This window comes from Amphiura filiformis, chromosome 4 (genome assembly GCF_039555335.1).
Source record: "Amphiura filiformis chromosome 4, Afil_fr2py, whole genome shotgun sequence".
NCBI classification, from domain to species: domain Eukaryota; kingdom Metazoa; phylum Echinodermata; class Ophiuroidea; order Amphilepidida; family Amphiuridae; genus Amphiura; species Amphiura filiformis.
In genome coordinates, this window is record NC_092631.1 from 50,620,254 (window position 1) to 50,645,788 (window position 25,535).

At 36.7% G+C, this 25,535-nt stretch overlaps 1 protein-coding gene across 1 annotated transcript; it reads right to left on the reverse strand.

Annotated features, from left to right (window-relative positions):
• Positions 1 to 1,059: 1,059 nt before the first annotated feature.
• On the reverse strand, positions 1,060 to 24,700 carry LOC140151024 (ATP-binding cassette sub-family F member 2-like). The gene is made up of 13 exons (XM_072173212.1): positions 24,567 to 24,700; positions 21,136 to 21,287; positions 18,518 to 18,757; positions 17,518 to 17,706; positions 15,607 to 15,874; positions 14,573 to 14,675; positions 13,664 to 13,759; positions 12,393 to 12,512; positions 11,893 to 11,982; positions 7,038 to 7,211; positions 5,523 to 5,651; positions 3,395 to 3,598; positions 1,060 to 1,772 (listed from the first exon to the last, which is right to left on the reverse strand). The coding sequence occupies exons 2-13, from the start codon at positions 21,257 to 21,259 to the stop codon at positions 1,629 to 1,631; spliced, it is 1,881 nt and encodes a 626-aa protein (XP_072029313.1). The 5' UTR covers positions 21,260 to 21,287; positions 24,567 to 24,700; the 3' UTR covers positions 1,060 to 1,628.
• Between the last annotated feature and the right edge of the window lie 835 nt (positions 24,701 to 25,535).

Here is a 25,535-nt window from a genome sequence, read left to right on the forward strand (position 1 = left end):
AAACCCAGTTCTACGGGCGGACGGACCTTTCAAGTAGGGTCATGTGTTTTTTTTTGGAAATGACCCAAAAATCACCAAAATCTGTAAATAATTTGCAATTTGAGAAAATACAAAAAAAAAATTTTGTTCCTGAAATTTCCAAATTTGGGTCGCAATCATTTGTACAGGAAAAGTTTTTTCCCCAATTTGTTCAAAATCTGGGTCGGTCGGGCCTGTAGAACAGGGTTTTCTTTTTTCATCACCTAATCAATATTTGTAGGCCAAAAATACAGTCTTACACATTGATTCTATTTGAGCAAGTACACATTGAAAGAGATTTGCACTGCACTATATATACCAATCAAACTGACCTCGTCATTTCACAGAAAACATTGGTCACGGCAGACACTCAACTTTTGAATCCCCTCACACATTTAAAGGAGCAGGTTTTTTCAATGCAAGTATAAAATAGTAGCATAGGAACAATCCGAGATATATTAAACATCACCATAACCAGAAATAAAATTCTTATTTTATACCCTTTAAAATCATACCAAAATTGTTACGATGGCTCCTTGCTTTGGTTTCAAAAATCAATTTCTTCCAGAATTTCTTTCGTTTTCTATTGCAATTTTGTCAAGTTTAATGGACTGTATCTTCTATAGTATCCTGGCGAGTTCATGCTCATTTTGTGGGAGCAGGGCATTGTGAGTTAAGGCTGGTTCTCGACCCTCGATATACACTGTGGTTTGGCCTGTGGGGCCACATTTTAAAGACTGTTGGATTCCTACTATTATCTCTTCTAGCTTTAGTGCCACCTTGCTAATTTCCTTGGACCTTCGGATGCTTAGTATTGTAATCGGTATTAGTTTACTTTGAAAAATCAATACAGCACTTAAGCAGTGCTAGCTATCATCAACACATGCCACTCAGGTGATGAACAACATATCCTATCCAGGACAATATGCATGAGGTGTCACTGGAGCTGGAATAGGTTATAGATCCAGTGTATTTTGTTGACAACAGGCTTCAATAATATTTTATAGATATTAAATAATACTACACCTTACATACAGTAGCTCAGCAGCAATTTGCATATTTTTTTTTAAATAAAATAAAGTTCTTGCACATATAATTCTTAGAGATACATGTTGTTTTTGTGGATACCTCCATGTACAATAAAATTATATGACCCTGTGCATATATTTGTGTACACTTAAAAGGTTAATACAATAACTTGATTTTTCACAAAAATCTTCTCCAACAATGACATCTGACTTGGCATGTTTTTTACATATAGTTTGACTTTGATAATAAATATTCAATATATTTAAATATAAGATAAGGTGATGTTGTTTAGATCAACCTCTTTCAATAATTTCTGACTGCCGCCCTTTGATGCAACATGTACCTGCATTAAAGCAACATTGACCTTACTTGGGACAAATGAATTTCAAATTTTAGTTGCTCATGTTTTGGACATAATTGATTACTCACATTTCCAAAATCATAGAATCTTTTACTCAAATAACTTTTTGAGTCTCCAAAAGTGACATAAAATTTGAATTTAATCTTATAATTTCCAAAAAATGTTCAATTCACCTCCCCCCCCCCCCCAAGAATTTCCAAATGTTAAATCTAAATGGCATTTATTTTTTTTTACCGCCATTCATTTTGGCCATTTTAGCATTCTCCTTCAAGATCTTTTTCTTGAGTGTCTCCTTGTACGATAGAATGTCACCCGTCCATTTTGTCACACACTGTTTTTCACACACCCAAATCTCTTCTGCTACCTAAATATGGGAAAAAGAAGAAAAAGGGAAAAATGCATTAATACTTGCAGCTTTTGCCCCTTCAAAAAATCAAATGGGCAAAATCAGACTTAAGCTGAGTTTATACTCAATTGCCAGGCGATTGCGATGCACCGCTTTTGGAAAGCGATGGGCAATCGCCGAATTGTACGATACATCACTCGTCGTTTTTACATTTATATGTATCACAGCGATAGCGATTGCAGACGACAATTAAAATACTCTAAATGCCAGAAAATACATTTTTAGAACATCCATTGCTGTTAATAATTATTGTTTTCAATTAATTCATCACCGAAAGTTAATAATCGAGAAAGGTAAATTAATTAGCAAAATAATAGATCCATTTGATAGGAAATGATTGGTTGATGCATTCATGTGTCAAGCGATATCGTTTGTAAGTTGAGGTTTCTTTCTTGGAAAAGCGACGTCATCTTTGCCTCAACGATTTTGTAAGTGGAAGTAAACACTGAGTATGCGTGAGAATCGCTTTTCTGCAAAAGCAATTGAGTATAAATTCAGCGATAGCGATTGCAGACGACAATTAAAATACTCTAAATGCCAGAAAATACATTTTTAGAACATCCATTGCTGTTAATAATTATTGTTTTCAATTAATTCATCACCGAAAGTTAATAATCGAGAAAGGTAAATTAATTAGCAAAATAATAGATCCATTTGATAGGAAATGATTGGTTGATGTATTCATGTGTCAAGCGATATCGTTTGTAAGTTGAGGTTTCTTTCTTGGAAAAGCGACGTCATCTTTGCCTCAACGATTTTGTAAGTGGAAGTAAACACTGAGTATGCGTGAGAATCGCTTTTCTGCAAAAGCAATTGAGTATAAATTCAGCTTAAGCAACCAATTACAAAAGAGCAAAATCATGCAGTGTGCAAATAATGGGTGTTGTGCGAAAGTGACCTATGATGCACACCCCGGGGGGCACTCACTAAAAATGGGCGACGGGGATGTGCGGCCACATTGACCACCACTCACTCAATGACCCCCTTTTTTATTTTACTGAGCTCCCTCTCACCCAATGACCCCCTTTTTTGTTTTCTTGTCACCAAAAGACTCCCTTTTTTTCAAAAAAATTTTGGGAAATTTCTGATAATCTCTCACTAAATGACCCCGTTTTTTCAGTATTTTTCCTAAAATTTTTCAAAAAATTTTCAAATTATGGATGAATTTTTGAAAACTTTTTATCACCTTTAATATCTTGACCCAAAATTTTTCCCAGTGTCACTGAATGACCCCCTTTTTTGGTCAGATCCCACACAGAAGTAATTGTGGCACATAATCCCTTGCTATGTCACACATGTGTCCTTGTTTAGGGGTTAACAACTTTGTATCAGTTATCTTTCTGGTGGTGTAAAAAATCTCACTATTTTGCTTTTGGAAGCGAGGGCAAAAACCTTTTCTGCGACATCATTCCTCTGCATGATTTTGAAACTCACATTCTCATGATGATTTTAAAAGTAACACAGGGCATCTATTGGCGGCAACAAAAAAAAATTTAAAAAAAAAAAATCTATTGGCGGCGTGATATTCTCCTTTTAACAATGATTTAAAACTAACTTTAAACTCTAGTCTGCCCACTTACCTGGTTAATAAGTCTGAAGTCGTGGCTAACTAGAACTAATCCACCGTCAAACCCGTTGATGGCTTCTGCTAAAGCATCTATGGTTTCTATATCCAAATGGTTCGTAGGTTCGTCAAGTAGCAGCATATGTGGTGCAGAGAATGCCAGCCAGGCAAAGATGACTCGACAACGCTGTCCATCGGAAAGATTACGAATTGGGCAAATCTGGAATGAAAAACCAACAGAAGTTATGTTTTTTATGTTTTGATTGATCCATTTCTTTCATGAAAACCCCATTTTTGACAACATTTATGTTTTAGGACAAGCGAACTACTTGCATGACATACCCCATGTTTGAAATTTTATGAAAACAAGCTCTTTTTTTTTGGTTTTTTACTACAGGCCTAAAACTGAGGTGATAGTGTCCTCAAATACCACTCTTTTCATATACTTGCAATTTGCACACACATGTAATGATGTAAATACCGTTTTTTTAAATGAGTTTAGTTTTCACAGAAATTGCGCATTACATGTAGATATATGTCATGCTCTGCATCAAAATGTACCATTGAAACAAAGGTGAACCTAAAATAATCCACACATACCGTATTGTTTGTAATAAACGCCCCGGGGGCGTTGCATTTTTCCAAAAGGGGGGCGTTTATTGGAAGCGAATTGTCAGTGAAAAAAGCTTAAAAATCGTGTTCAATTTCCCGATGGTGCTCCTATTAAAAGGAGGGATTTACACTATACATGATGGCGGCGCCCACGGAAAATGATATTTTTGTGGGGAATACAACAAAATTACACCTGTAAGTGCATGGAATTAGTGAAATTCTACCATAATAAGGCAATGAAATGGATGGGAGTTGAGTCATAATAGGTTTTGTCCATTCAATTTAGCGATCGTGACTGACATGACTGATGCAAGTTTTAAGCTTACCTACACGATATGTCATGGAAATGTTCGCATTTTTTGTCAATTTTTCACAGAAAAATTGAAGGGGGCGTTATTAGAGGGGAGCGTTTATTACAAACAATACGGTATACCGTATTTCGTCCCCGGGGCGATACATTTTCCTGGGGGGGGGGGCGTTTATTCAAGGTTAATTTTAGAACTATAATTCCTGTTAAAATCATTAGGTAAACTTAAAACTCCCGCTAAAATGACGAACTATGAACTAGAAACACTGACTTCTGGTTCACTTCCGGGTTTCCAATCCAGATTTTCGCCAATCATTGACGCTATTATCGACCATGTGGGCAACTTGGTAAGCTTACTACACAAGATAGCATGGAAATATCGGCATTTTTGAAACATCTTGGTTGAAAAAAGTGGCGGGGGGCATTTATTTGAGGGGGGCGACTATTTGACAAAATACGGTAAGTAACTTAAATCAAATCTTCTAGCCTTAAGAGATCTAGAATGAGCGTTTATGGCATTTCGACAGTATTTTTTGTGGGACATGAGAGCACCTCAGACGTATTGAATTGCATTCTGAATACGAAGCATGTCTTTCTGATATCAAATAATTTTCATTTTTTGAAATTCACGATATAATATAAATTTTATGACAAATTATTAAAATTTGATATTTTTCAAATTTTGATATATAACAGTCCTTGAAGTAAATTTTATCAATCTAATGATAGTGCCTATATTCTTAAAGTGTATGTAGCTGGGAGGAAAAGCCGACGATCAATTGAAAATTTTGACCTTTCATATTGAAGATATGGATTTTTTCCCAAAAAGACCTAATTTTTTTGTGTTTTGGGAAAAAATCCGTATCTTCACTACAAAAGGTCAAAATTTTCAATTGATCGTCGGCTTTTCATCCCACCTACATACACTTTAAGTATAAATCATCAGATTTATAAAGTTTACTTCGAGTACTGTTAAATATAAAAAAAATATCAATTTTTTATGATTTGCCATAAAATGTGTATTACATTGCTAATTTCAAAAATCAAAATTATTTGATATCAGAAGGACATTCTTCGATTCAGAATGCAATTTGATATGTCTGATGTGCTCTAATGTCCCACAATAAATACTGTCCAAACGCTCATACCCCTTCCCTTAAATCAAATCTTCTAGCCTTAATTGTGTTACCAAATAAGAAATGAACAACCATGTCTATTCATTCACCTGTTGTTTTCCTGTGAGTCCATAGCGACCGATGATTCTCCTCATCTCTTCTCTTTCCTTGATGTCTGGGAAGTGTTTCAACATCCAATCCAAGGCACTCATGTCTAGGTCCAAAAGATCTTGTAAATGCTGTAAAACAAATCACTACATATTAGGGTTATGTAAATCATTCAGTACACATATACAGCAGTAAAGTGGTTTCCATTAGTTTTCACAAAACTGCTACTAAATCACTACAGACTAAAATTACTCTATTAAATTTCAGTTGGATTTTGTTAAATTTTGTCTCCTTGTTATAATTTTTTTTATAACCATCAACTACTTGCGCACACACAAATGTAAATTCATTATAAAATATTGTACCTTAGGGGACAAAAAAAACCCTGTTCTACGTGCCTAGTTTGGGGTCAGACTTAAAGCCATACGGTGACAGGCCCGACCGACCAAGAATTTACGTTTTGGAGAAATTCTTTTTGTCAAATTTTGCTAGAATTGTGTAGCCGTTTTTGGGGCCAAACATTTTTAGAAAATATGTTTGCAAAAAACCAACCCTACTTGAGAGAGGTCCGTCCCTTTCTGCACTAACAACACTGCAAGCAATCCCAAGGAATCATGTTTGAGTAGTCTTTCCACACAATGGCTGTTTTGCTGTTAAAATGCCCACTCAAATCAGTATTGTTTTATATTAATGATTGAAATAAATTATACCATAATTCACAATTTGTGGGGTTCAGCGGCTTAAAAAATGTATAAGTATAAGCAGTCAAACTGGGAGTCAAACTCGATGCTACACGAGTATATCTTTTTTCTTGCTGTAAACTATCAATGTTTACCTGAATCCACACGGATTTGCTCAGTTGCAGTTTAACAAGAATATTTGCACAAATCGATTTGCACCAGATTTCTGAGCCTGCAAAGACATACATGTAACAAGGGCCTATGTTCCTCAGAAGACACATGCTTTCATGCTTAAGATCTCAAAAAAAGTAACTAACCCCCCTTAAATAATGACCATTATTCAAAAATGGGTGATTGTATTACAAATCTGTAAAATGCGTTGGAAGCAGAATTTATTTCTGCACATTTTGACACCTCATTTGCACCAATTGACTAAATATTGACGTCACAGCGTACATTTAAATCAATGTAACCCAAGATTTGAAAATTGCAGTAAATTGTTTTGATTTTGTATTCAGTGTAATGGACGAAAATCTGTGTAATGATATCTGAGTGTTTTTGTATTGAAAAAAATTGTAAGTGCAACTTTCAAATCTGGACCTCACTACATTAAATTGACCGGAGTTTTATTGTTTTCTGGGCTATCGTATCAAATGAGGTGTCAAAATGGGTAGAAATAAATTCTGCTTCCAACATATTTTACAGATTTGCAATACAATAGCCCCTTTTTGAATAATGGCCATTGTTTAAGGGGGGTTAGTTACTTTTTTTGAGATGTTTATATACATATATATATATAATACAGAGACAAAAAAAAGCAATCTGTGACCCACTCACCTGATGATAGCGTCCTATACGTAGATGTGAATTCTTCCGTATAAGCCCATCAGTTGGAACTAGATCGCCTACAATGAGATTCAGTAATGTTGATTTGCCTGCGCCATTGGGCCCTACAAGAGCTATACGGCTGTCTAGATCTAGACCAAATTCTATATTCTTGTATATTAATGGCTGCAAAATAATGAGAAAGGTGTGAAAGATGTGAGAATTGTCAAGTCACTATTTTCATGTCAAACGATGGCATATATTATGTCAACAATTTGTGAAACATTGCAAAATTAAGAAACCCCTATAACTGTCTTTGATGTACAATTCTTAGTCTGACACGCCAATATAATATTCTGATCCTACTTAGATATCTCAGGCATGAGACTGCACTTTCCTAAAAAAAAACCTGAAAATACACATGAAATTGGGCAAAAAGTACCAAAAACAGGCTGAAATTAAAAAGAGTTAAAATAAAAAATAACATTTTGGATAAGAAATCTTATTTGTTTATCCGATTTTATCTGTGTAAATTCGGATGTAAAACGAAGTCAGACAAGTAATCGCTTCGGCTGTTGTTTTCATCGTACCAAGAATCCTGCAGTCAGACGAGCTGAAAGCAAAGAATTACTTGGTACTGTAATTCGGCCTTTTTTGTCATCATTCTTCACACATATGTGAAATTTATTGCAGCAGCAGGTTCTATTTCTAGCAAGAACATAAATAATTATATCGCTCCTTGGAGAAAAGATTCATTATAAATCTAACTGAAGGCATGTAGTCCAGGTTCCAAAAAAATACAGCACTCATTTTTTGGTATTAAAATTTAGTATCTTGTTTTACCACATGGAGCATAGCTCAAGCCCTCATTTTTTCATATCAGTCTATGGACTTACTCAAGCTTCTGAATGCTTCAACTTATTATATAACAGGACTGTAGTCATGACAATTAAAAAATTTCATTCGAATGAACACAACCGCCAACAGCTGTATGCGATCTGACCGCAATCGTATTTTAAAATTGAAATACAAAATGTGGATGAGCAGAAATACTGATCAAACCAATCCAAAGACATTGAAAATACCAGCCAATCGGAGTGAATTGGATTCACTTCTGTAATACAGGGCTCTTACCCACCCACTTGACACGCAGTGTACGCCGACGTTCGTCACGCAATATTGTTTTCAGCGATTGATAAATTGACATAACTTCACAAAGAAGAGTCGTATCAACATGGGGTTTTCAGTTTCTGGAAGCTTTAAATGTCCTCTTTAAAAACGTATGTAAAACCCATTTTCGACATGTGACTCTTTCCCTTGATCATGTCACATATATTGATCCTACTTAGATATCTCAGGCATGATACTGCACTTTCCTAAAAAAACACCTGAAAATACACATGAAATTGGGCAAAAAGTACCAAAAACAGGCTGAAATTAAAAAGAGTTGCAGAAATTTTGACTAAAAATAAACAGAATTCAGTTTTAAACTGAAAATTCTCATGACTGATATCTAAATATCTCACCCTTTACCTAAGTACACAATACAAAAAATAACATTTTGGATAAGAAATCTTATTTGTTTATCCGATTTTATCTGTGTAAATTCGGATGTAAAATGAAGTCAGACAAGGAATCGCTTCGGCTGTTGTTTTCATCGTACCAAGAATCCTGCAGTCAGACGATCTGAAAGCAAAGAATTACTTGGTACTGTAATTCGGCCTTTTTTGTCATCATTCTTCACACATATGTGAAATTTATTGCAGCAGCAGGTTCTATTTCTAGCAAGAACATAAATAATTATATCGCTCCTTGGAGAAAAGATTCATTATAAATCTAACTGAAGGCATGTAGTCCAGGTTCCAAAAAAATACAGCACTCATTTTTTGGTATTAAAATTTAGTATCTTGTTTTACCACATGGAGCACAGCTCAAGCCCTCATTTTTTCATATCAGTCTATGGACTTACTCAAGCTTCTGAATGCTTCAACTTATTATATAACAGGACTGTAGTCATAACAATTTAAAAAATTTCATTCGAATGAACACAACCGCCAACAGCTGTATGCGATCTGACCGCAATCGTATTTTAAAATTGAAATACAAAATGTGGATGAGCAGAAATACTGATCAAACCAATCCAAAGACATTGAAAATACCAGCCAATCGGAGTGAATTGGATTCACTTCTGCAATACAGGGGCTCTTAACCACCCACTTGACACGCAGTGTACGCCGACGTTCGTCACGCAATATTGTTTTCAGCGATTGATAAATTGACATAACTTCACAAAGAAGAGTCGTATCAAAATGGGGTTTTCAGTTTCTGAAAGCTCTTAATGTCCTCTTTAAAAACATATGTAAAACCCATTTTCGACATGTGACTCTTTCCCCTTGATCATGTCACATATATTGATCCTACTTAGATATCTCAGGCATGATACTGCACTTTCCTAAAAAACTGAAAATACATGTGAAATTGGGCAAAAAGTACCAAAAACAGGCTAAAATTAAATAAAGTTGCAGCAATTTTGACTAAAAAAACAGAATTCATTTTTAAACTGAAAATTCTCATGACTGATATCTAAATATCTCACCCTTTACCTAAAGTACACAATACAAAAAATAACATTTTGGATAAGAAATCTTATTTGTTTATCCAATTTAATCTGTGTAAATTCAGATGTAAAATGAAGTCAGACAAGGATCGCTTCGGCTGTTGTTTTCATCGTACCAAGAATCCTGCAGTCAGACGATCTGAAAGCAAAGAATTACTTGGTACTGTAATTCGGCCTTTTTTGTCATCATTCTTCACACATATGTGAAATTTATTGCAGCAGCAGGTTCTATTTCTAGCAAGAACATAAATAATTATATCGCTCCTTGGAGAAAAGATTCATTATAAATCTAACTGAAGGCATGTAGTCCTGGTTCCAAAAAAATACAGCACTCATTTTTTGGTATTAAAATTTAGTATCCCATTTTGTCCAATAGGTCCAATATTTTGAGTAGTGGATGCCGGCACATCCGGTATCCATTACGATAAAAATGTTGGACCTGCCTGTCTGTCGTCTATCATAGGTTGAAGATAGTCAAAATAAAAATTCCTATCGTTTATTCTCATTCTTAGTCAGTTAAAAATATTATTTTAATAACTGTAAATTATTTTTTAAATCAAAAATTAAGTTACCGTTATAAAAACTCCCCTTTTTCTAAAATGAATGAAACTTGTTTACAACGTCACATCTTTTGTTGCGCGTACTGCTAGCGCGTCCCAAGTATTCCGCACTGCGTCTACACATACAACGCGATACATACGCACACCTCTATGAACGTGTTACGCGTTATCAACACTCATGATGACGTGGGGTCGTCTTCAGCCTGATAGACGACACCCAAAATCATGCGATTGTCCAATCAGATTATGTGTCTACGTAATAGACCACTCCCACTGACTAAGAATTGTTTTTAAAGGTATATTTTGTATACCGTGACAATCAAGCCAAATACTTGTACTAAGTATACATGTATCTTATTTGTTTATCCGATTTTATCTGTGTAAAATCGGATGTAAAATGAAGTCAGACAAGTAATCGCTTCGGCTGTTGTTTTCATCGTGCCAAGAATCCTGCAGTCAGACGAGCTGAAAGCAAAGAATTACTTGGTACTGTAATTCGGCCTTTTTTGTCATCATTCTTCACACATTAAATTTATTGTAGCAGCAGGTTCTATTTCTAGCAAGGAGATAAATAATTATATCCCTCCTTGGAGAAAAGATTCATTATAAATCTAACTGAATGCATGTAGTCCTGGTAACAAAAAATACAGCACTCATTTTTGATATAAAAATTTAGTATCCTGTTTTGCCACATGAAGCACAGCTCAATCTCTTAAAAGGACATTTTGTGATCCACAGCCTCATCTCCCCATTTTTCTCAAAAAAACTTGAGGTTTTTATACCACTGGAAACCTCTGGCTACATAATGTTTATGTACCAAATATTTCTTGCAGATTAATTTGTTTAGCAAAAATATTGTCAATTTTGAATTTCGTTCTGGTATACCACAACGAAATTACAACAGTGGCCCATGGAGCAGTGTAATACACATAATCATGCATAACTCGCAAACACAAAATCGGAATCAACTGAAATTTTGGGAATAAGCTTTTTTCGTGGATATATACTGAAAAATGTCATAAAAAGACCTTTAATTCTCGCTATTCGCAACAAGGGCGCCGCCAGCGGTTTGCGATGTAATCGTGATGTATCATGGGAAAAGGTCGACATCCAAGTCCGCATAATACTGAATATTACCATGCTATTACATAGGAACACGTGACAATATTTTTTAGTTTGTCAAAATAAAGGTGTTACACGCGAATCGATACTCAATAATACTTAATAATGTGATTTGAAATGTGCACAATTAATTTTTTCTCTATCGATTTGTGTGTAATACCGTTATATTGACAAACTAAAAAATATTGTCACATGTTCCTATGTAATAGCATGGTAATATTCGTATTGCGCGGAGTTGGATGTCGACCTTTTCCCATGATACATCACAATTACATCGCAAACCGCTGGCGGCGCCCTTATTGCGAATAGCGAGAATTGTTGGAAACAAGGACCAAAAACGTTTATTTTTTAAGAGGAAACAACACATCTGGATTTATTCATAAAGTGTTACAACAAGCTCAACATTTTATGGCAAAACACAATCCATGATAATTGAAGTGTCCAACTCGCCAAGGTCCTGACCAGTGTAATACAACATTGTGATATGTAATAACAAGATCACCCGCCCAAAATTCTCTTGTATTTTACTGTAATAGCAATGTGAAGCCTGGCATTCATTTTTTCTTACCTTATCATCACCATATTTGAAAGAGACATGCTGGACCATGATGACTGGAGGAGGTATAGTGCCACAGTCAGGGAAATAAAATGATACCGTCTGCACAATTCCACAAAACAGAGAAGGAAAATATTAGCAATGTGGCAAATATTCATACAAATGTTCAGGATCTTTGTTCTGAACAAACGTTAACTAATTTGTGTCCATCGAGGAATACTTGATTCTCGTGAAACTTCGCTGGAAGCAAAGTACATATACGGTGTAGCTAGCTGGGCCTTTGCAGAACAGACTCATCATGCACCATTATTGAGTCGATTCCGTCGTACACCTGTACGCTACATGTATGCGATAAGTCAGTTCCATGACGGCCACACATTATTTGAAAAGACCTGGAAATAGGGGTTGATCTAAACTGAACAACCAGGAACGCACATATTCTTTTAAAGAGTGTTTGAGGTTTAAAGCCTCATTCTGTTTCTATTTGAACTAGAAGACTATCCTTTTCTTACCTTGTCCGATTCTACTCTATCCGTTAATCCTGCAGCCACCATTTTACCTAGTGTTTTCTCTTTACTCTGTGCTTGCCTAGCTAGTTTAGCACTGCCATGACCAAACCGGGCTATATAGTTCTAAAAAGCAAAAGAAGAAAAAATGCTAGAGTTCCACAATTTTGTTAAATTCAGTTTGATTTTGAACCAGAACACTATAATACATTCTACATTCATTTTGGGCAACCTGTATTTTTATATAGGTTACCTCTTCAATTGAGGTGATCATTAACCTCACATTGAGCGGAATTCTGCTTGGCATATAGAGTGGTATCAATGATACATTTGTTACTTAATTTGTTCCTATTTTATGCAATAGTCATAGGTGTGCATTTCATGGCATACATCCATATCCCCCCTCAAGTAACCCAAATGTGGAATAACATCATTCTATTCCATGAAGTCAGACAAGTAATCGCTTCGGCTGTTGTTTTCATCGCACCCAGCATCCTGCTGCCAGAAAAGGACCGACAGTAAGGGATTACTTGGCACTGTAATTCGGCCTTTTTTGTCATCATTCTTCACCATTATTTGTTATATCTCTAGCACTTCTCCAAAGTCCACTTGCCCATTGTCCATACTCTGCCCATTGCATTTATACATAAAACCGATCTTTTCAGTCACTGTACTGCTTCTGTTTGCAAACATCCCAAGTGGACTTGCGGTTAAAATGCTTTACACGAGTGTCTATGTTATGCATCTGCAAATGGATCTGGCTTGTGATTGGTCGCCCAGATCTCATGATGATTTAAATCCTCTGGGCATGTGCCATTTCCACTAACTACAGCGTACACAACTATTTGTGGAATTTGCGGCACTTTGTTAAACTCGCACTCATCTTGTACTTCCATGCTTGGTGCTTTCGGTTAGATTGGATTGATAACAAACAGATGGCGAAATAGTACATACAGGATTCCCACACCTTGAAGCATTTAAAAAGGACTTACCACAACACAAAAATCATGATGCGACTCTCCACGCGGCACGTATTAACGAAAGTGACAGCTTCTCTCCACTCCCCAAATTTTGTCAAAATTATACTTTAGGTAAAATTCTAATTTCCAAGGACTTCCAAGGACCTTGTGCAAATTTCCAGAACTTTCAAGGCCTTGAAAGTGTTTTCAAATTCAAGGACAGTCGGAACCCTCTACATAACCTTGATTTATGAAGTATGTCTTAATCCGACAATAAACACGACAAATCAGACAGTCAATTAAATATTGTAGCCATACCTTCATATGGGCAATTTGATCCTGCTCCCACTGGTATTTCTTCATCTGATTTTCATCTAATTCTGCTCTAGTTTTTACAAATGAATCGTAGTTACCCTGAAAAGTGGAAATAAAAAACATGAACAGCCATGATTATTTTACTATCCATGAGCTGGCAGATGATGAGCATTGTGTAGTATCATGTCAAAAGGAGACACTTTTAGGCAGGTTATCAATTTTGAGGTTTTAACATATCTTAAATAAAGAGATATGTTGCTCCACAATGCTGTTTTCCCCAATGAAATCGGACATTCCTAAGCGAAGATATTGAATTCGTAAGTTATGGTATTATAAAATTGGAAATTGAGATATCGGCCTTGACAATTATTATTGACAATGTTGAGAGTAGGAATTACCTAGAAAAATGTCTTAAAAAATACAAGATGCCAGTTATATTCCAGTCTGAAACTATCAGACAATATTTTAAATATTAATAACATCTCAAATTCACAACAAACCCAAATTGTGAAAAAATCTCCCCCGGGCAGATTGTTGGCAATTTCTCCATTTACAATCCTGCCCAAAAGTGTCTGCTTTTGACATGACACGTCACATATATGTATCATCAATGTGCCAAGCTAAAATTCTTTGCAATATAGAAAAATAAAAGTTCATGCCTGTTTCAAAATGTCTATCTCTTATTTGAAACCACTTGGTAGCTAGATCCTGGGGGTGTACTTAGCAGAAGGGCGGGGGTAACAGGGATGTGCAGTAGATCCACACATTTTAGGCTCTTAGGTTACATCCAGGATGCAGAGAAGGGGTGCATTTTCAAATATCTCAAAAGGTTGTTTTTTAGCACAATTTGCTGACAATTCCAGTTCCTTTTATACTCAAAGCATACCAATTAAGTTTCACTAATATACTTACGCCAAAGTATTTCAGTTGTTGTTGATGTGCATGGATGATATTTGTGCATACACCATTAAGGAAATCTTGAGAATGTGATATAATGACTAATATTCTGGCATATCTGCAAGAGAAAAAAGACAAATTAAAGTCAGCTTTTTGTAAACATCTTGGTTGAAAATTAAAAAAATGGTGGGGGAGGGGTATTTAATACAAGGGAGCCGAATAATAGCGGAAATACAGTGCACTGTATAAGTTTCTAACTTTGTGGTCTGTGTGGATCAGATTCAGATCACATATACATGGAAGAACTGAGACATTTAAATCAGGCAATTCTACTTTAAAGCTTCAAAATGGATAAGAAAGAATTAAGGGTGCGATTTCATCAATGCAGATAATCATCCACTCGTTGTTTACTGAAAATTGTACAGGAATAAACATTGATTCTCACAAACCAATTTTAGGAGAATCATTGCGAGAATTGATTCTCTGATTCTCGCCTAAACTGAATTCCTATCGAATAATCAAACATAAAATAAAAATAAAAATGTAGATATTTATATAGCGCTTTATGCCGTAAACAGCCTCAAAGCACTTTACATTTATTCCGCCGTCATTAGAATATGTCGGTTCACCCACGTTTGCTGCCTACAAGTGGCGCAGGGTTCATCAGTACAACGACTGTGGCTATCCCTAACAGCTTCCCATTGCACCTGGGTGGGGTGAGGCAAGCAAGGCAAAGCGCCTTGCCCAAGGGCGCAACACAGTGGTGGAATGGGACTCGAACCCACGCACGTCGAGCAAGCTCTCAGATTATGAGTCCAAGGCCGTAACCACTGAGCCACCGTGTCCTCAACATCCAAAGCAGGCTACAATCAGAGATGCCAGTCAGTGTTGTCAAAAATCCTGAAACGGCAAGAAATTTCCTGATAAATGTACTTTGCCTATACATTTGTACAGGACCATCCAAGTAAAATTTCCTGAAATCAGAAAATTTCCTGAAGACTGGCAACACTGTACAATACAAAATATGCCATCTTATATGAGCTACTCACTTCTTTAACTCTTCTTCAAGCCAAACACATGCTTCTAAATCGAGATGATTGGTGGGTTCATCTAACATAAGTAGATGTGGTTTTACAAAAAGCGCCCTCGCCAGGGCTATTCTCATACGCCAACCACCAGAAAAGTCTCTCGTCTTGGTTTGCATCATGTCTTTGGTGAAACCAAGACCGTGGAGAATACGGGCAGCATTCACCTCTGCTTTGTCTGATTCCATCTCTTCAAGACGTTCGTACATTTCCATGAGTAAATCCTGTGCCTCTGTGAGTGGTGAAAAAATGATATTGTTAGATGCGGGGAAAATAATAAATTTCACGGGCCCGACTGACCCAGATTTTGTGCTTTCTGGATTTATTTTGAATGAAACTTTTTGGAAAAATATTTTGTGTAGTTTTACATGAAGGATGAAGCTAATTTAGACTATACTAGACAATTCAATTGAATGAACACATACAACAGCTGTACACGATCCAACCACGATCTTATATCGCGTATTTCAAACTACAACGGGAACGCATGACCTTGGATAGAATAATTAATATAATCAATCACGAGTGAATTGGCATCTATGGAATCACTTCTGTGTTATGCATACACAGTTGCACACACTGGCGTATATCGCGCAGTGTACGTACAGTACATGAAAATATGTCACGCTATGTCAGGCTGTGTTCATTCAATTGAAATTTCTAGACTAGTGTACAAGACCTAGATGCAGGGTTCGAATTCGGCTGTATCGCATAGCAGTTTGCTCCACATTTTGAAGTAACTGCTACCCAATTTTGCATTTGTATAGCACTTTTTATAGTGCTTTAGTATATGGAAGTAATTAGCCAAAAACTGCTACACAAAATTTGTAAACGAATTCAAACCCTGCCTGGATGGATGGTCAATATCAACCATCTCACACTTCAATTCCTCAAAATGCATGGTTAGGTTGTGTAAATTTGTTCTGAGCAGAAGTGACCACTGTCCCTGATTTCAAGATTGCTGATCAGAACTTCAGAAGCTTGACTTTTAAAGCCAAAAAAACCATTTATTTTTACCTGAATGCAAGTGTGGTGTGAACCTACTTATACTTAGCCTTAAAATAAACTTTCAGTCCAAATAAGGTGTGAATTTAGACAGTACCTACATGTACACAGAATCGCTTCATTTATGTCTCAAAAGTTTCGTGTGACGAAATTGTTTTCAAATTTGATAACAATAATTTGAAACTATTGAGCAAACAATTTTTCTTCTTTTGGAACTAAAGTTCATCCAGCCCTCGAATTAAAGTCATAATGTACGATCTTATAATATGAATTTGGTTAATTTACACATGTCACAACTTGCACCTAAATGGAATCAGCCAAATTTGTTGTGTTTGTAGGTAAACAGAGCAAAGTTCGCCCATAGAACTGCGTGTTAAACGGCCAAAATAACAAGCAGTGTTTCTTTCACGTTACCTCGTTATTTCAGCTCAAAATGGACAGAAACCATTCCCGATCATTATTACTAGTATTATTTCAGCATTTTGAGTATATAATGACAAATTTAAAATTTGAAGGAAATCGTAAAAGCCTTTAAGAATCTGAAGGGCCACGGCAATTTTTTGTAGGGCAAGTTGATAATTGCCTTGGATTTTCACTGAAAAGGCAAGGCAGCCCAGCAGTTTGTAATATTTCAAGAGGGCATCATGGCAACTGTTGAAAATTTGAGATGAGAAACATAGATAGATGATTTTATAATGAAGGGGCAAGGCTGGTGCACCGACGGCAACTTCATTAGAGGACACGGCAAGTGACTGCATTGGGTAAAGGACATATTTTGAGGGGATTACGTCAGTGGGGATGGGCACCCACAGCAAAATGCCTTGGGTGCCGTGGGTTAATTCGAGGGCCGAGTTCATCTATCACTCTCACCTTGACTGTCATCATGGGCCAACTCCTCAGCTTCTTTCTCCAACTTGAGTCTCTCTTCATCTACTTCTAAGACACATTCCAGTGCCGTCTTATCGCTGGCAGCCATCTCCCGGGTTAGATGGAAGATATCGATGTGTTCAGGAATTGGAACTTCACGATTGCCAATAGCATACATGAGCGAGGATTTACCTAGAAAAAAAAATGAAAGACATTCAAATGTTTTAGCCAAGCTATGTGTTGCTAGCAATTTATGAACTTACATGTACATAATTTGCCAAAAATAATAATTAAAAAAGGTAAAATTAAAATTATGAATTCATTTCTTTTCAGTATGAACTACAACTTTCACAACAACAGATTTGTAGTATTTGCCAGTTGGACCCAGTTTCCAGGCCCAACAGCAGGATCATACCAGGTTGGATTGGGAACTTTTTTGTTACTTTTTGTTTCTTCTTTTTTTAGTGCAATATGAAGTCAGTACCAAAAGTGTTGAAAGTTTGAGTCGTTGGTCCAGGTGTTTTGATATGAGAGGCAAAAATATATGCAAAATAATCCCCAATGCCATGGAGAGCACATACCTCCGGTAACCGGTTGTGGTTACCACAATTCACCATGTTTTTGTTCTCACTGGAACTCGGTAATGAGTTTTCTTTTGATTCTAAAATCTTAAATGGGGGATAAAGCCCCTAAAGGGTCACACCCCTTCAACAATTCATTGTATTTCATTTTCATAAATAATAAAGGGTCAACCAAGCATAATGGTCAATCGAAAGATCAAATAAACGTAAATCTAGCTCCATGTAGTCTGTCCTGTATAAGATGGAAGTTCAATGACCCTGATCTATTGACCTTTATTATCAAGTACATCCTGTACAATGTCATGTTCCATCTTTCTCTAAATGGTCTTTAGTAACTACATGTAAAGTAAGTTCTTCCATAGGTTGACAACATGACAGTGCCCCATTTTTGTAAGAGCCATTCATTTTGACATGTAACTTACCACAGCCATTCAATCCAATCAGACCATATCTCCTACCACAGTTGAGCTCTATGTTAGTATCGGCAAACAATTCTGCCCCATGGAATGTTAGAGAGAAGTTGATGATTTTGATATCCCTACTGCTTGGATGTGAACCTAGGGCTCCTGTACAGGCTCTGGCTGCTGCTGCTATGTCCAGGGTTTCCATTTGCTTGGTCAATTCACCGTCACCATTTTTACCATTTTTACCATTTGTGAGACCTGATTTGGTAATTCAATTACAAAATTGTGATGAACAAATTACAAACATACAGCAATGTTCTTTGTGTGTGTGTTTTTTAATTTTTTTTATGAAAGCCACAAGGCCACTTAGACCAGTGAGGAGCAACATGACCAAGCATGTAATTATTTTTAAATATGACAAAATGACTAACTATGCAGGGGTTCATTTCTCACCAAGGAGATAAAAAAAGGAACAACTGCAGCCTGGCAAAATTGAATCTATTCCCTATGGACGACGATGGTAGTTTAATTGTAAGGAGCTTTCAGGGTCTTAGGCAGGATTTGAAGGTTTGGGTGTGTAAATTAAGATTTGTATACAAAGTATAGGTCATGTGGGCAAAAACTGGGTGTGTATTTACAAATTTGGGTGTGTAAACACTCCCTACACGGCTGGCTGCCTAGGCGCTTGGGAGCTTTGCAATCTCAATGGCCCGGAGGGCTACGTTGTACTGTAGTAGAAAATACAAATCCTAAAGCAAACCCTACCTTGTTTTGGTCTTATCCATAATCAGCCAAATAGCCAACCAATCACAATATTGAAAGTAGAATTTTAAAAAAGACATTTTTCACAAAGAATACATTACTGAAGAAAGCAGAGGCACTTTTTAGTGGGCCTTTTTATCTTTACTGTGTCAATGGTTACATGTACATTTAACCATTCAAAAGAAATTTAATGCCTTCAACAAACAGAAACAAAACAAAAAAGAGGGTTAGTCACATTTCATGCAGCTTATCACTAGGCAGTGTTCGAAATAAGCACTTATCCTAATGTCCTCTTGTCCAAAAATCACTAGGGACAACCATATTGAGATATGTACTTATCCTCTGGACAACCACTACCGTATTGTTTGTAATAAACGCTCCCCCTCTAATAAACGCCCCCCTCCAATTTTTCTGCGAAAATTTGACAAAAATGCGAACATTTCCATGACATATCGTGTAGCCTGTAGGTAAGCTTAAAACTTGCATCAGTCATGTCAGTCACGATCGCAAAATTGAATGGACAAAACCTATTATGACTCAACTCCCATCCATTTTATTGCCTAATTATGGTAGAATTTCACTAATTCCATGCACTTACAGGTGTAATTTTGTTGTATTCCCCACGAAAATATCATTTTCCGTGGGCGCCGCCATCATGTATAGTGTAAGTCCCTCCTTTTAATAGGAGCACCATCGGGAAATTGAACACGATTTTTAAGCTTTTTCACTGACAATTCACTTCCAATAACGCCCCCTTTTGGAAAAATGCAACGCCCCAGGCGTTTATTACCTAAACAATACGGTATATTTTATATGACACATTTTGGGGACAACCAAAATGTTTTGAGGACAAGCAGAATTTATGCTTTAGTTGTCCTCTGGACAACCTCCATATTTTCCTTATTTCGGACACTGTCACTAGGACTTGGCAGTTGGCTAACCGAACATTGCGCTCGCGATCCATCGCTTCATCCCACTCGGACAGGACAGGAACACTTACATGTACCGTTGTACTCAATGGAGGATAATTTATATAAATACCTCTTGGTGAAACAATTTGAACAAGTTTGATTTCTGATCAGGGAAATAAACTCCAATAATTACAAAAGCAAAACCAAATTGGCATTTTCTATGCAGAGGAAATTAATTGACTGGAACTGAACGACCCTGTCTGTACAAACAAATAGGGATTTGACAGACATGAGAAATGGGTAAGTGAACAGGATGGAACAACTCCAACCAAGAGAATGAGAAGCAACAATCAAGAGATCAAGAAACTGAATGTATTTTTTTTAATGGATGATTTACGACAAAAAGATAAAAAAAGACCTTTACATTATACAAATTTATTTTTTGAAAAAAAAAAAATAAATAAATAAATAAATTACCGTATTTCCTCGAATAAACGGCTCCCGGGAGCGTTGCATTTTCCAAACGGGGGGGGGGGGGGTTATTAGAGGTCATTTATAGCATGACAATTCCTGTTAAAATCATTAGGTACCGGTAAGCTTAAAAATCATGCTAAAATGACGAACTATGAACTAGAAACACTGACGTTAGTTCATTTCCGGGTTTCTGATAGCATGACAATTCCTGTTAAAATCATTAGGTAAGCTTAAAAATCATGCTAAAATGACGAACTATGAACTAGAAACACTGACGTTAGTTCATTTCCGGGTTTCTGATGCAGATTTTCACCAATTATTGCTGCTTACATTGTATTATGTGAGCAACTTGGAAAGCTTACTACACAAGATAGCATGGAAATATTGGCATTTTTGAAACATCTTGGTTGAAAAAAGTGGTGGAGGCGTTTATTTGAGGGGGACGACTATTCGGGGAAATACGGTACCGGGTAATACAGAAATTCTTACTTGCTACGCTGCTTTTCCTTTCATCTTTGATGCCATTAGTCTCAGGCTCAGCTTTCCCATTGACAGCAGGTGTCTGGGCATTGGAATTCTTTCTACGACCTGGTGGTGCCCTTTTCTTTGGCATGATGAAAATTACCTGGTAACCTTGATGTCTGTGATATAATGTAATACACATGAATACAATACATTATTAATTAATTCATGTTGAAATTAAACAATGATTCACAATCATTTACGTACCGGTAATATTTCAATTATTTGCTGAAAGGAGGACACCCATTCGCCCAGCCCTTCTCACAGAGGTGTTTTTTGAATTTCTGATTTTTACACGAATGACACCTCAGCGAATTGTTAGCATATACCTGGCACTTGCACGAAAGGTTAAAAGGTTGATAAAAATGAGAGTCAGTCAAGTGTGCTGGAGGACAAACAAACTATTATCATCCTCTGTGAATCTTTGGCATGTCATTCAAACCCATGCTTTGTAAATTGTAAGGAATATTAGCACTCTGTAGGTGATATTTCATTTTCATCGTTGTTGTGCCTCCAGGGCTAGTGACCCGTGGTGTACAGTACATGAAACCTCCCTACATTGTATACTTTTATTTATATAGATAGTCAATCTCTTAAAATTAGCAAACTTTGCTCTGAAGATACAGACAAGTCATCAAATTGAATCAAAATAAATTTCCGTAACATTAATTAAACTTCTCAAAGGACTGTTAAGTGTTATAATGCGCTTGAAAATTGGCTACAATTTAAAAGTGACTGAAGTACCGTAGTTATAATTCTATGCTCTAGTCTACATGTACCATGAGCTTATGTGCAGACCTTATACTTTGCTTGAGAAGTCTAGCCACAAATTTTCTCACCGATGAGCATGAGCTTCACATTTGAGGCAAGAGACTGTTGCATTCGAAATCTGGTCGGATTCGCTGAAGCGTGGTATCATGTTTCATTACAAAGCAATGTTAGTTCAGAAGTAAACATAGCCAATCACGACGGGAGATCGCATCAAAAATGTTGCTAAAACTTTACTTCAAAATTTGAATTGTTCAAATCAAAATGGCTAACCTTTACTCAAAAGATAAGTTGACTCATCAAAATAACTATACACAAAAAACATTATACATGTACGGTACCGGTACTAGAGAAAGTTCCTCCAATCTATTTTTATTGGTTCTTTAGCAGTGTGTGATATGACACGATATACACAGTTCAGCGTGTGCAAGTCGACGCAATACTCGTACGTGCGACATTTGAACCAATCGCGACATGCAATGATGCATGCCATAGCAACAACGGGACTGATTGATATAAAGCCCTACAGTAGGTTAATTAATTCCTTGTAAATGTAGGATTTAATTTTGATTAAAATTTGGTATACGTACAATGTACCATATACTTATTTTTTTAAATTATTTGTTGGCATTTTTATTTGTTGTCATAAAACAATTTAGCCTGGCTTGAGCATTTTGTTTGAACCTGGTCTCATCGGGAGCCAACTCCCAAATCAAGCGTGTCTCCACAAGGAGTGACCGTTTAAACAAACAAACCTGGCTTCGCCTCATCGTTTTACTTAAAAATATGAGTTAAATACAAGACAATCTATGCATGACAGCAGCTGATGAGCTAAAATTAAAACAATATTCTCATCCTTTATAATATATGTGCGCGTGCATACCTCAATTTGAGTATTGTCGCACAGGCATAAGGGACCGTTCACAAACACTTGTAAGGGGGGGCCTGATGCAAAAAGGGGGTCCGTGAAAATTTTTGACCCTCCTAAGGGGGCCCTGAAAAAATGACCACAAATTTTCCTGGGAAAAATTGAGTTTATATGCTTTTCTATGGGGTTGACCCATAATTTTCATGTCAAAAAGGGGCCCTGAAATTTTCGAGGTCTGTAAAACGATAACATTTTTGCATCAGGCCCCCCTTACAAGTGTTTGTGAACGGTCCCTAACAGCAGTTTACCAATCATCCTGCACGACGATCGATTGATTGCAGATATCATATTCTAAAAACCACTCCCCCGGACCCCCAACTCAACCCAAAATTGGCAACAATGAGAGTTACCAAATAATGCGGAAAAGGGGATTAATTTTTTACCAGTAGCAAGGGGGTATTTAATTTGAACTGTCCGCAAATTTGACCGTGAAATCAGCGAAATAGGGGACCCGTTTTTAATTTGCACTGTCTGCGAAAGTTGGATAAAAGGGGTAGGCCTAGTCCGAATAATCAGACCCAGAACAAATTATTAATTTCTGACATTATCGTGTACTGGGTCTGAACTGTTTTTATTCGAAATCTTGATGGCAAATTGGACAATAGGAGCACATGGTGCTACTTCACAGTTTTTTAATCCCCTATTCATGTTGCGTGAATCACCGATTTAGTCTCTATTGTGGACCATCATTTTGATACTTGAGTATTTGGACAAGCGGAACAGGTTTGACAGGCCCCTTTGTCTACCTCTCTGTTTGTAAACAAACGAGGAGGTCGAAATCGTCCTCCTCGCCGAATACGAAAGTCAGCGTAATAGTACGGCACTAGGGTAGGCCTACCGTACTTAAGAAAATCTGGTAATTTTATTATGTCAATATTTAGTGTCATTGAAAAGGGGTGTTTGAAATTCTAGTCATGACATTGAAAAGGGACCTACCGTATTTGAAATTCTAGTCATAGTCATTCATTGAAAAACGCAAAAAAGGGGTTGTTTTTAGCCAAATTTTGTCCTCGATTTTGCATGAAAAAGGGGGGTAAATTGGATGAAAAATCATTGCAAAGGGGGTCTGCCAACTTTTGTGTTGAGTTGGGGGCCGGGACCACTCCCAATTCAAATAAAAAAATATTAACAAGTAAAAACAAAATCTATTATCACTGAATATTGCTACGGTAATTAAAAATGTTCATCTAATATTGGAAATATATATATGCCAAACAGGATGCTGCGTGGCGCAGATCAATAAATAATAATCATCCAAAATTGATTTGGCATTTTTGAACTTGACACTTGATGATGTACATGACATGCACATGTCATGATCATCGTGAAAGAAATGAATGTGGATTTATAAAACAATTATTTCAATTTGATTTTTTTTTACAACACGATTGTGATCATTATTTGAAGTGTACGGGCAATGTTTTACCAACAAAAGAGTGTGTCTGAGTAGAGAATGTTTATAGTTAATATATTTAATATCAGTTCATTTACAATATTGTGATTGTGCAATCGAAATTTCCACTGAACATGCACACAGGAAACTTCGCACGTTCAATGATTCATTCATTCATGCATTGCAATGGAAAATTTAGTATGACGTACGATGACACGAATCGCACGATTTTCAAGTACTTCGGTAATAAGATCGCCACACCGATACGAGGTAAAATTACATAAACACTTAGAAATAAGTACAACTTACCAAAAAACAAGAAAATATTCAAGAATTACACTAGGCTAAGTGTAAAGATTTGGAGAAGGAACAAAGTAGACAACCGCGGGAGATCAACACACATGTAGCAATGATTCTCGATGTCGCCGTGCTTCGAGTACCAACGATACCAAACAACACTAAAATCTCACGGCAAAAAAAATGGGTTCCAGCCAAAATGAAAATTTCCGGAAAACTATGACGCAATATGCCGGTTACCATATAAGGCATAATTGGTTTAGGCTTCTTTATCAGTCGTTTGCAAGTGAAATAAAAAAAAAATAATGATGGGATTTATATTCATTGTTTGCTACTTGGTCCACGCGTGAGGGACACATGCTAATCCATGGGAAATCCATGGACCGTTCCAAGCTCACTACAATAAAAATGCACAAGCCTGGATAGCCAATGTCCCGGCCCCCAACTCACAGTAGGGGAAGGTGGGGCATAACGGACCCCCGGGGCAAAACGGAACCACCTGGAAAAATAGGCCTTGGCAATACTGCCGTCTATGCAAATTATATTGAGGAACACAAGTATGGCTACGAGGATTTACAACAAAAATTTTATCTGAAACAATCCACTGACATTCGAGCAAGATCGAGTCAAAAAATTACTACCCGTCTGGTGTAAGATATGCAGATGTTTAATGCGCTGAAATTTTACTTCATTAATATCCGATTCCCAAATAATTGTGTATATTGTAAACACGAATGTACTAGCCATGAGCTGTATTAAGTGCATGGCCTATATGCTACGATGTATTATGCATGCAACCAATTTCTAAAAAATCGGGTATGGGGCAAAACGGAACCCTAGGTGCGGGGCATAACGGAACAGGGTTCCGTTTTGCCCCAAAATTTTGTCCCACAGATGGGTTCCGTTTTGCCCCAATTGGACATAACTTGTCTTCACTCAAGGAAATGTAGGCGTTATCTAGGAGCCTACTCGAACATGGTA

What these genes read in the sequence shown, in the direction of transcription:
- LOC140151024 (XM_072173212.1), bottom strand. Translation starts at nt 21,259, where the DNA reads ATGCCAAAGAAAAGGGCACCACCAGGTCGTAGAAAGAATTCCAATGCC. An exon ending in GATTGGATTGAATGGCTGTG is followed by an intron (nt 17,707 to 18,517) that starts GTAAGTTACATG and finishes TTTTTTTTCTAG; the next exon opens with GTAAATCCTCGCTCATGTAT. An exon ending in TCAAATATGGTGATGATAAG is followed by an intron (nt 7,212 to 11,892) that starts GTAAGAAAAAAT and finishes ATTATTTTGCAG; the next exon opens with CCATTAATATACAAGAATAT.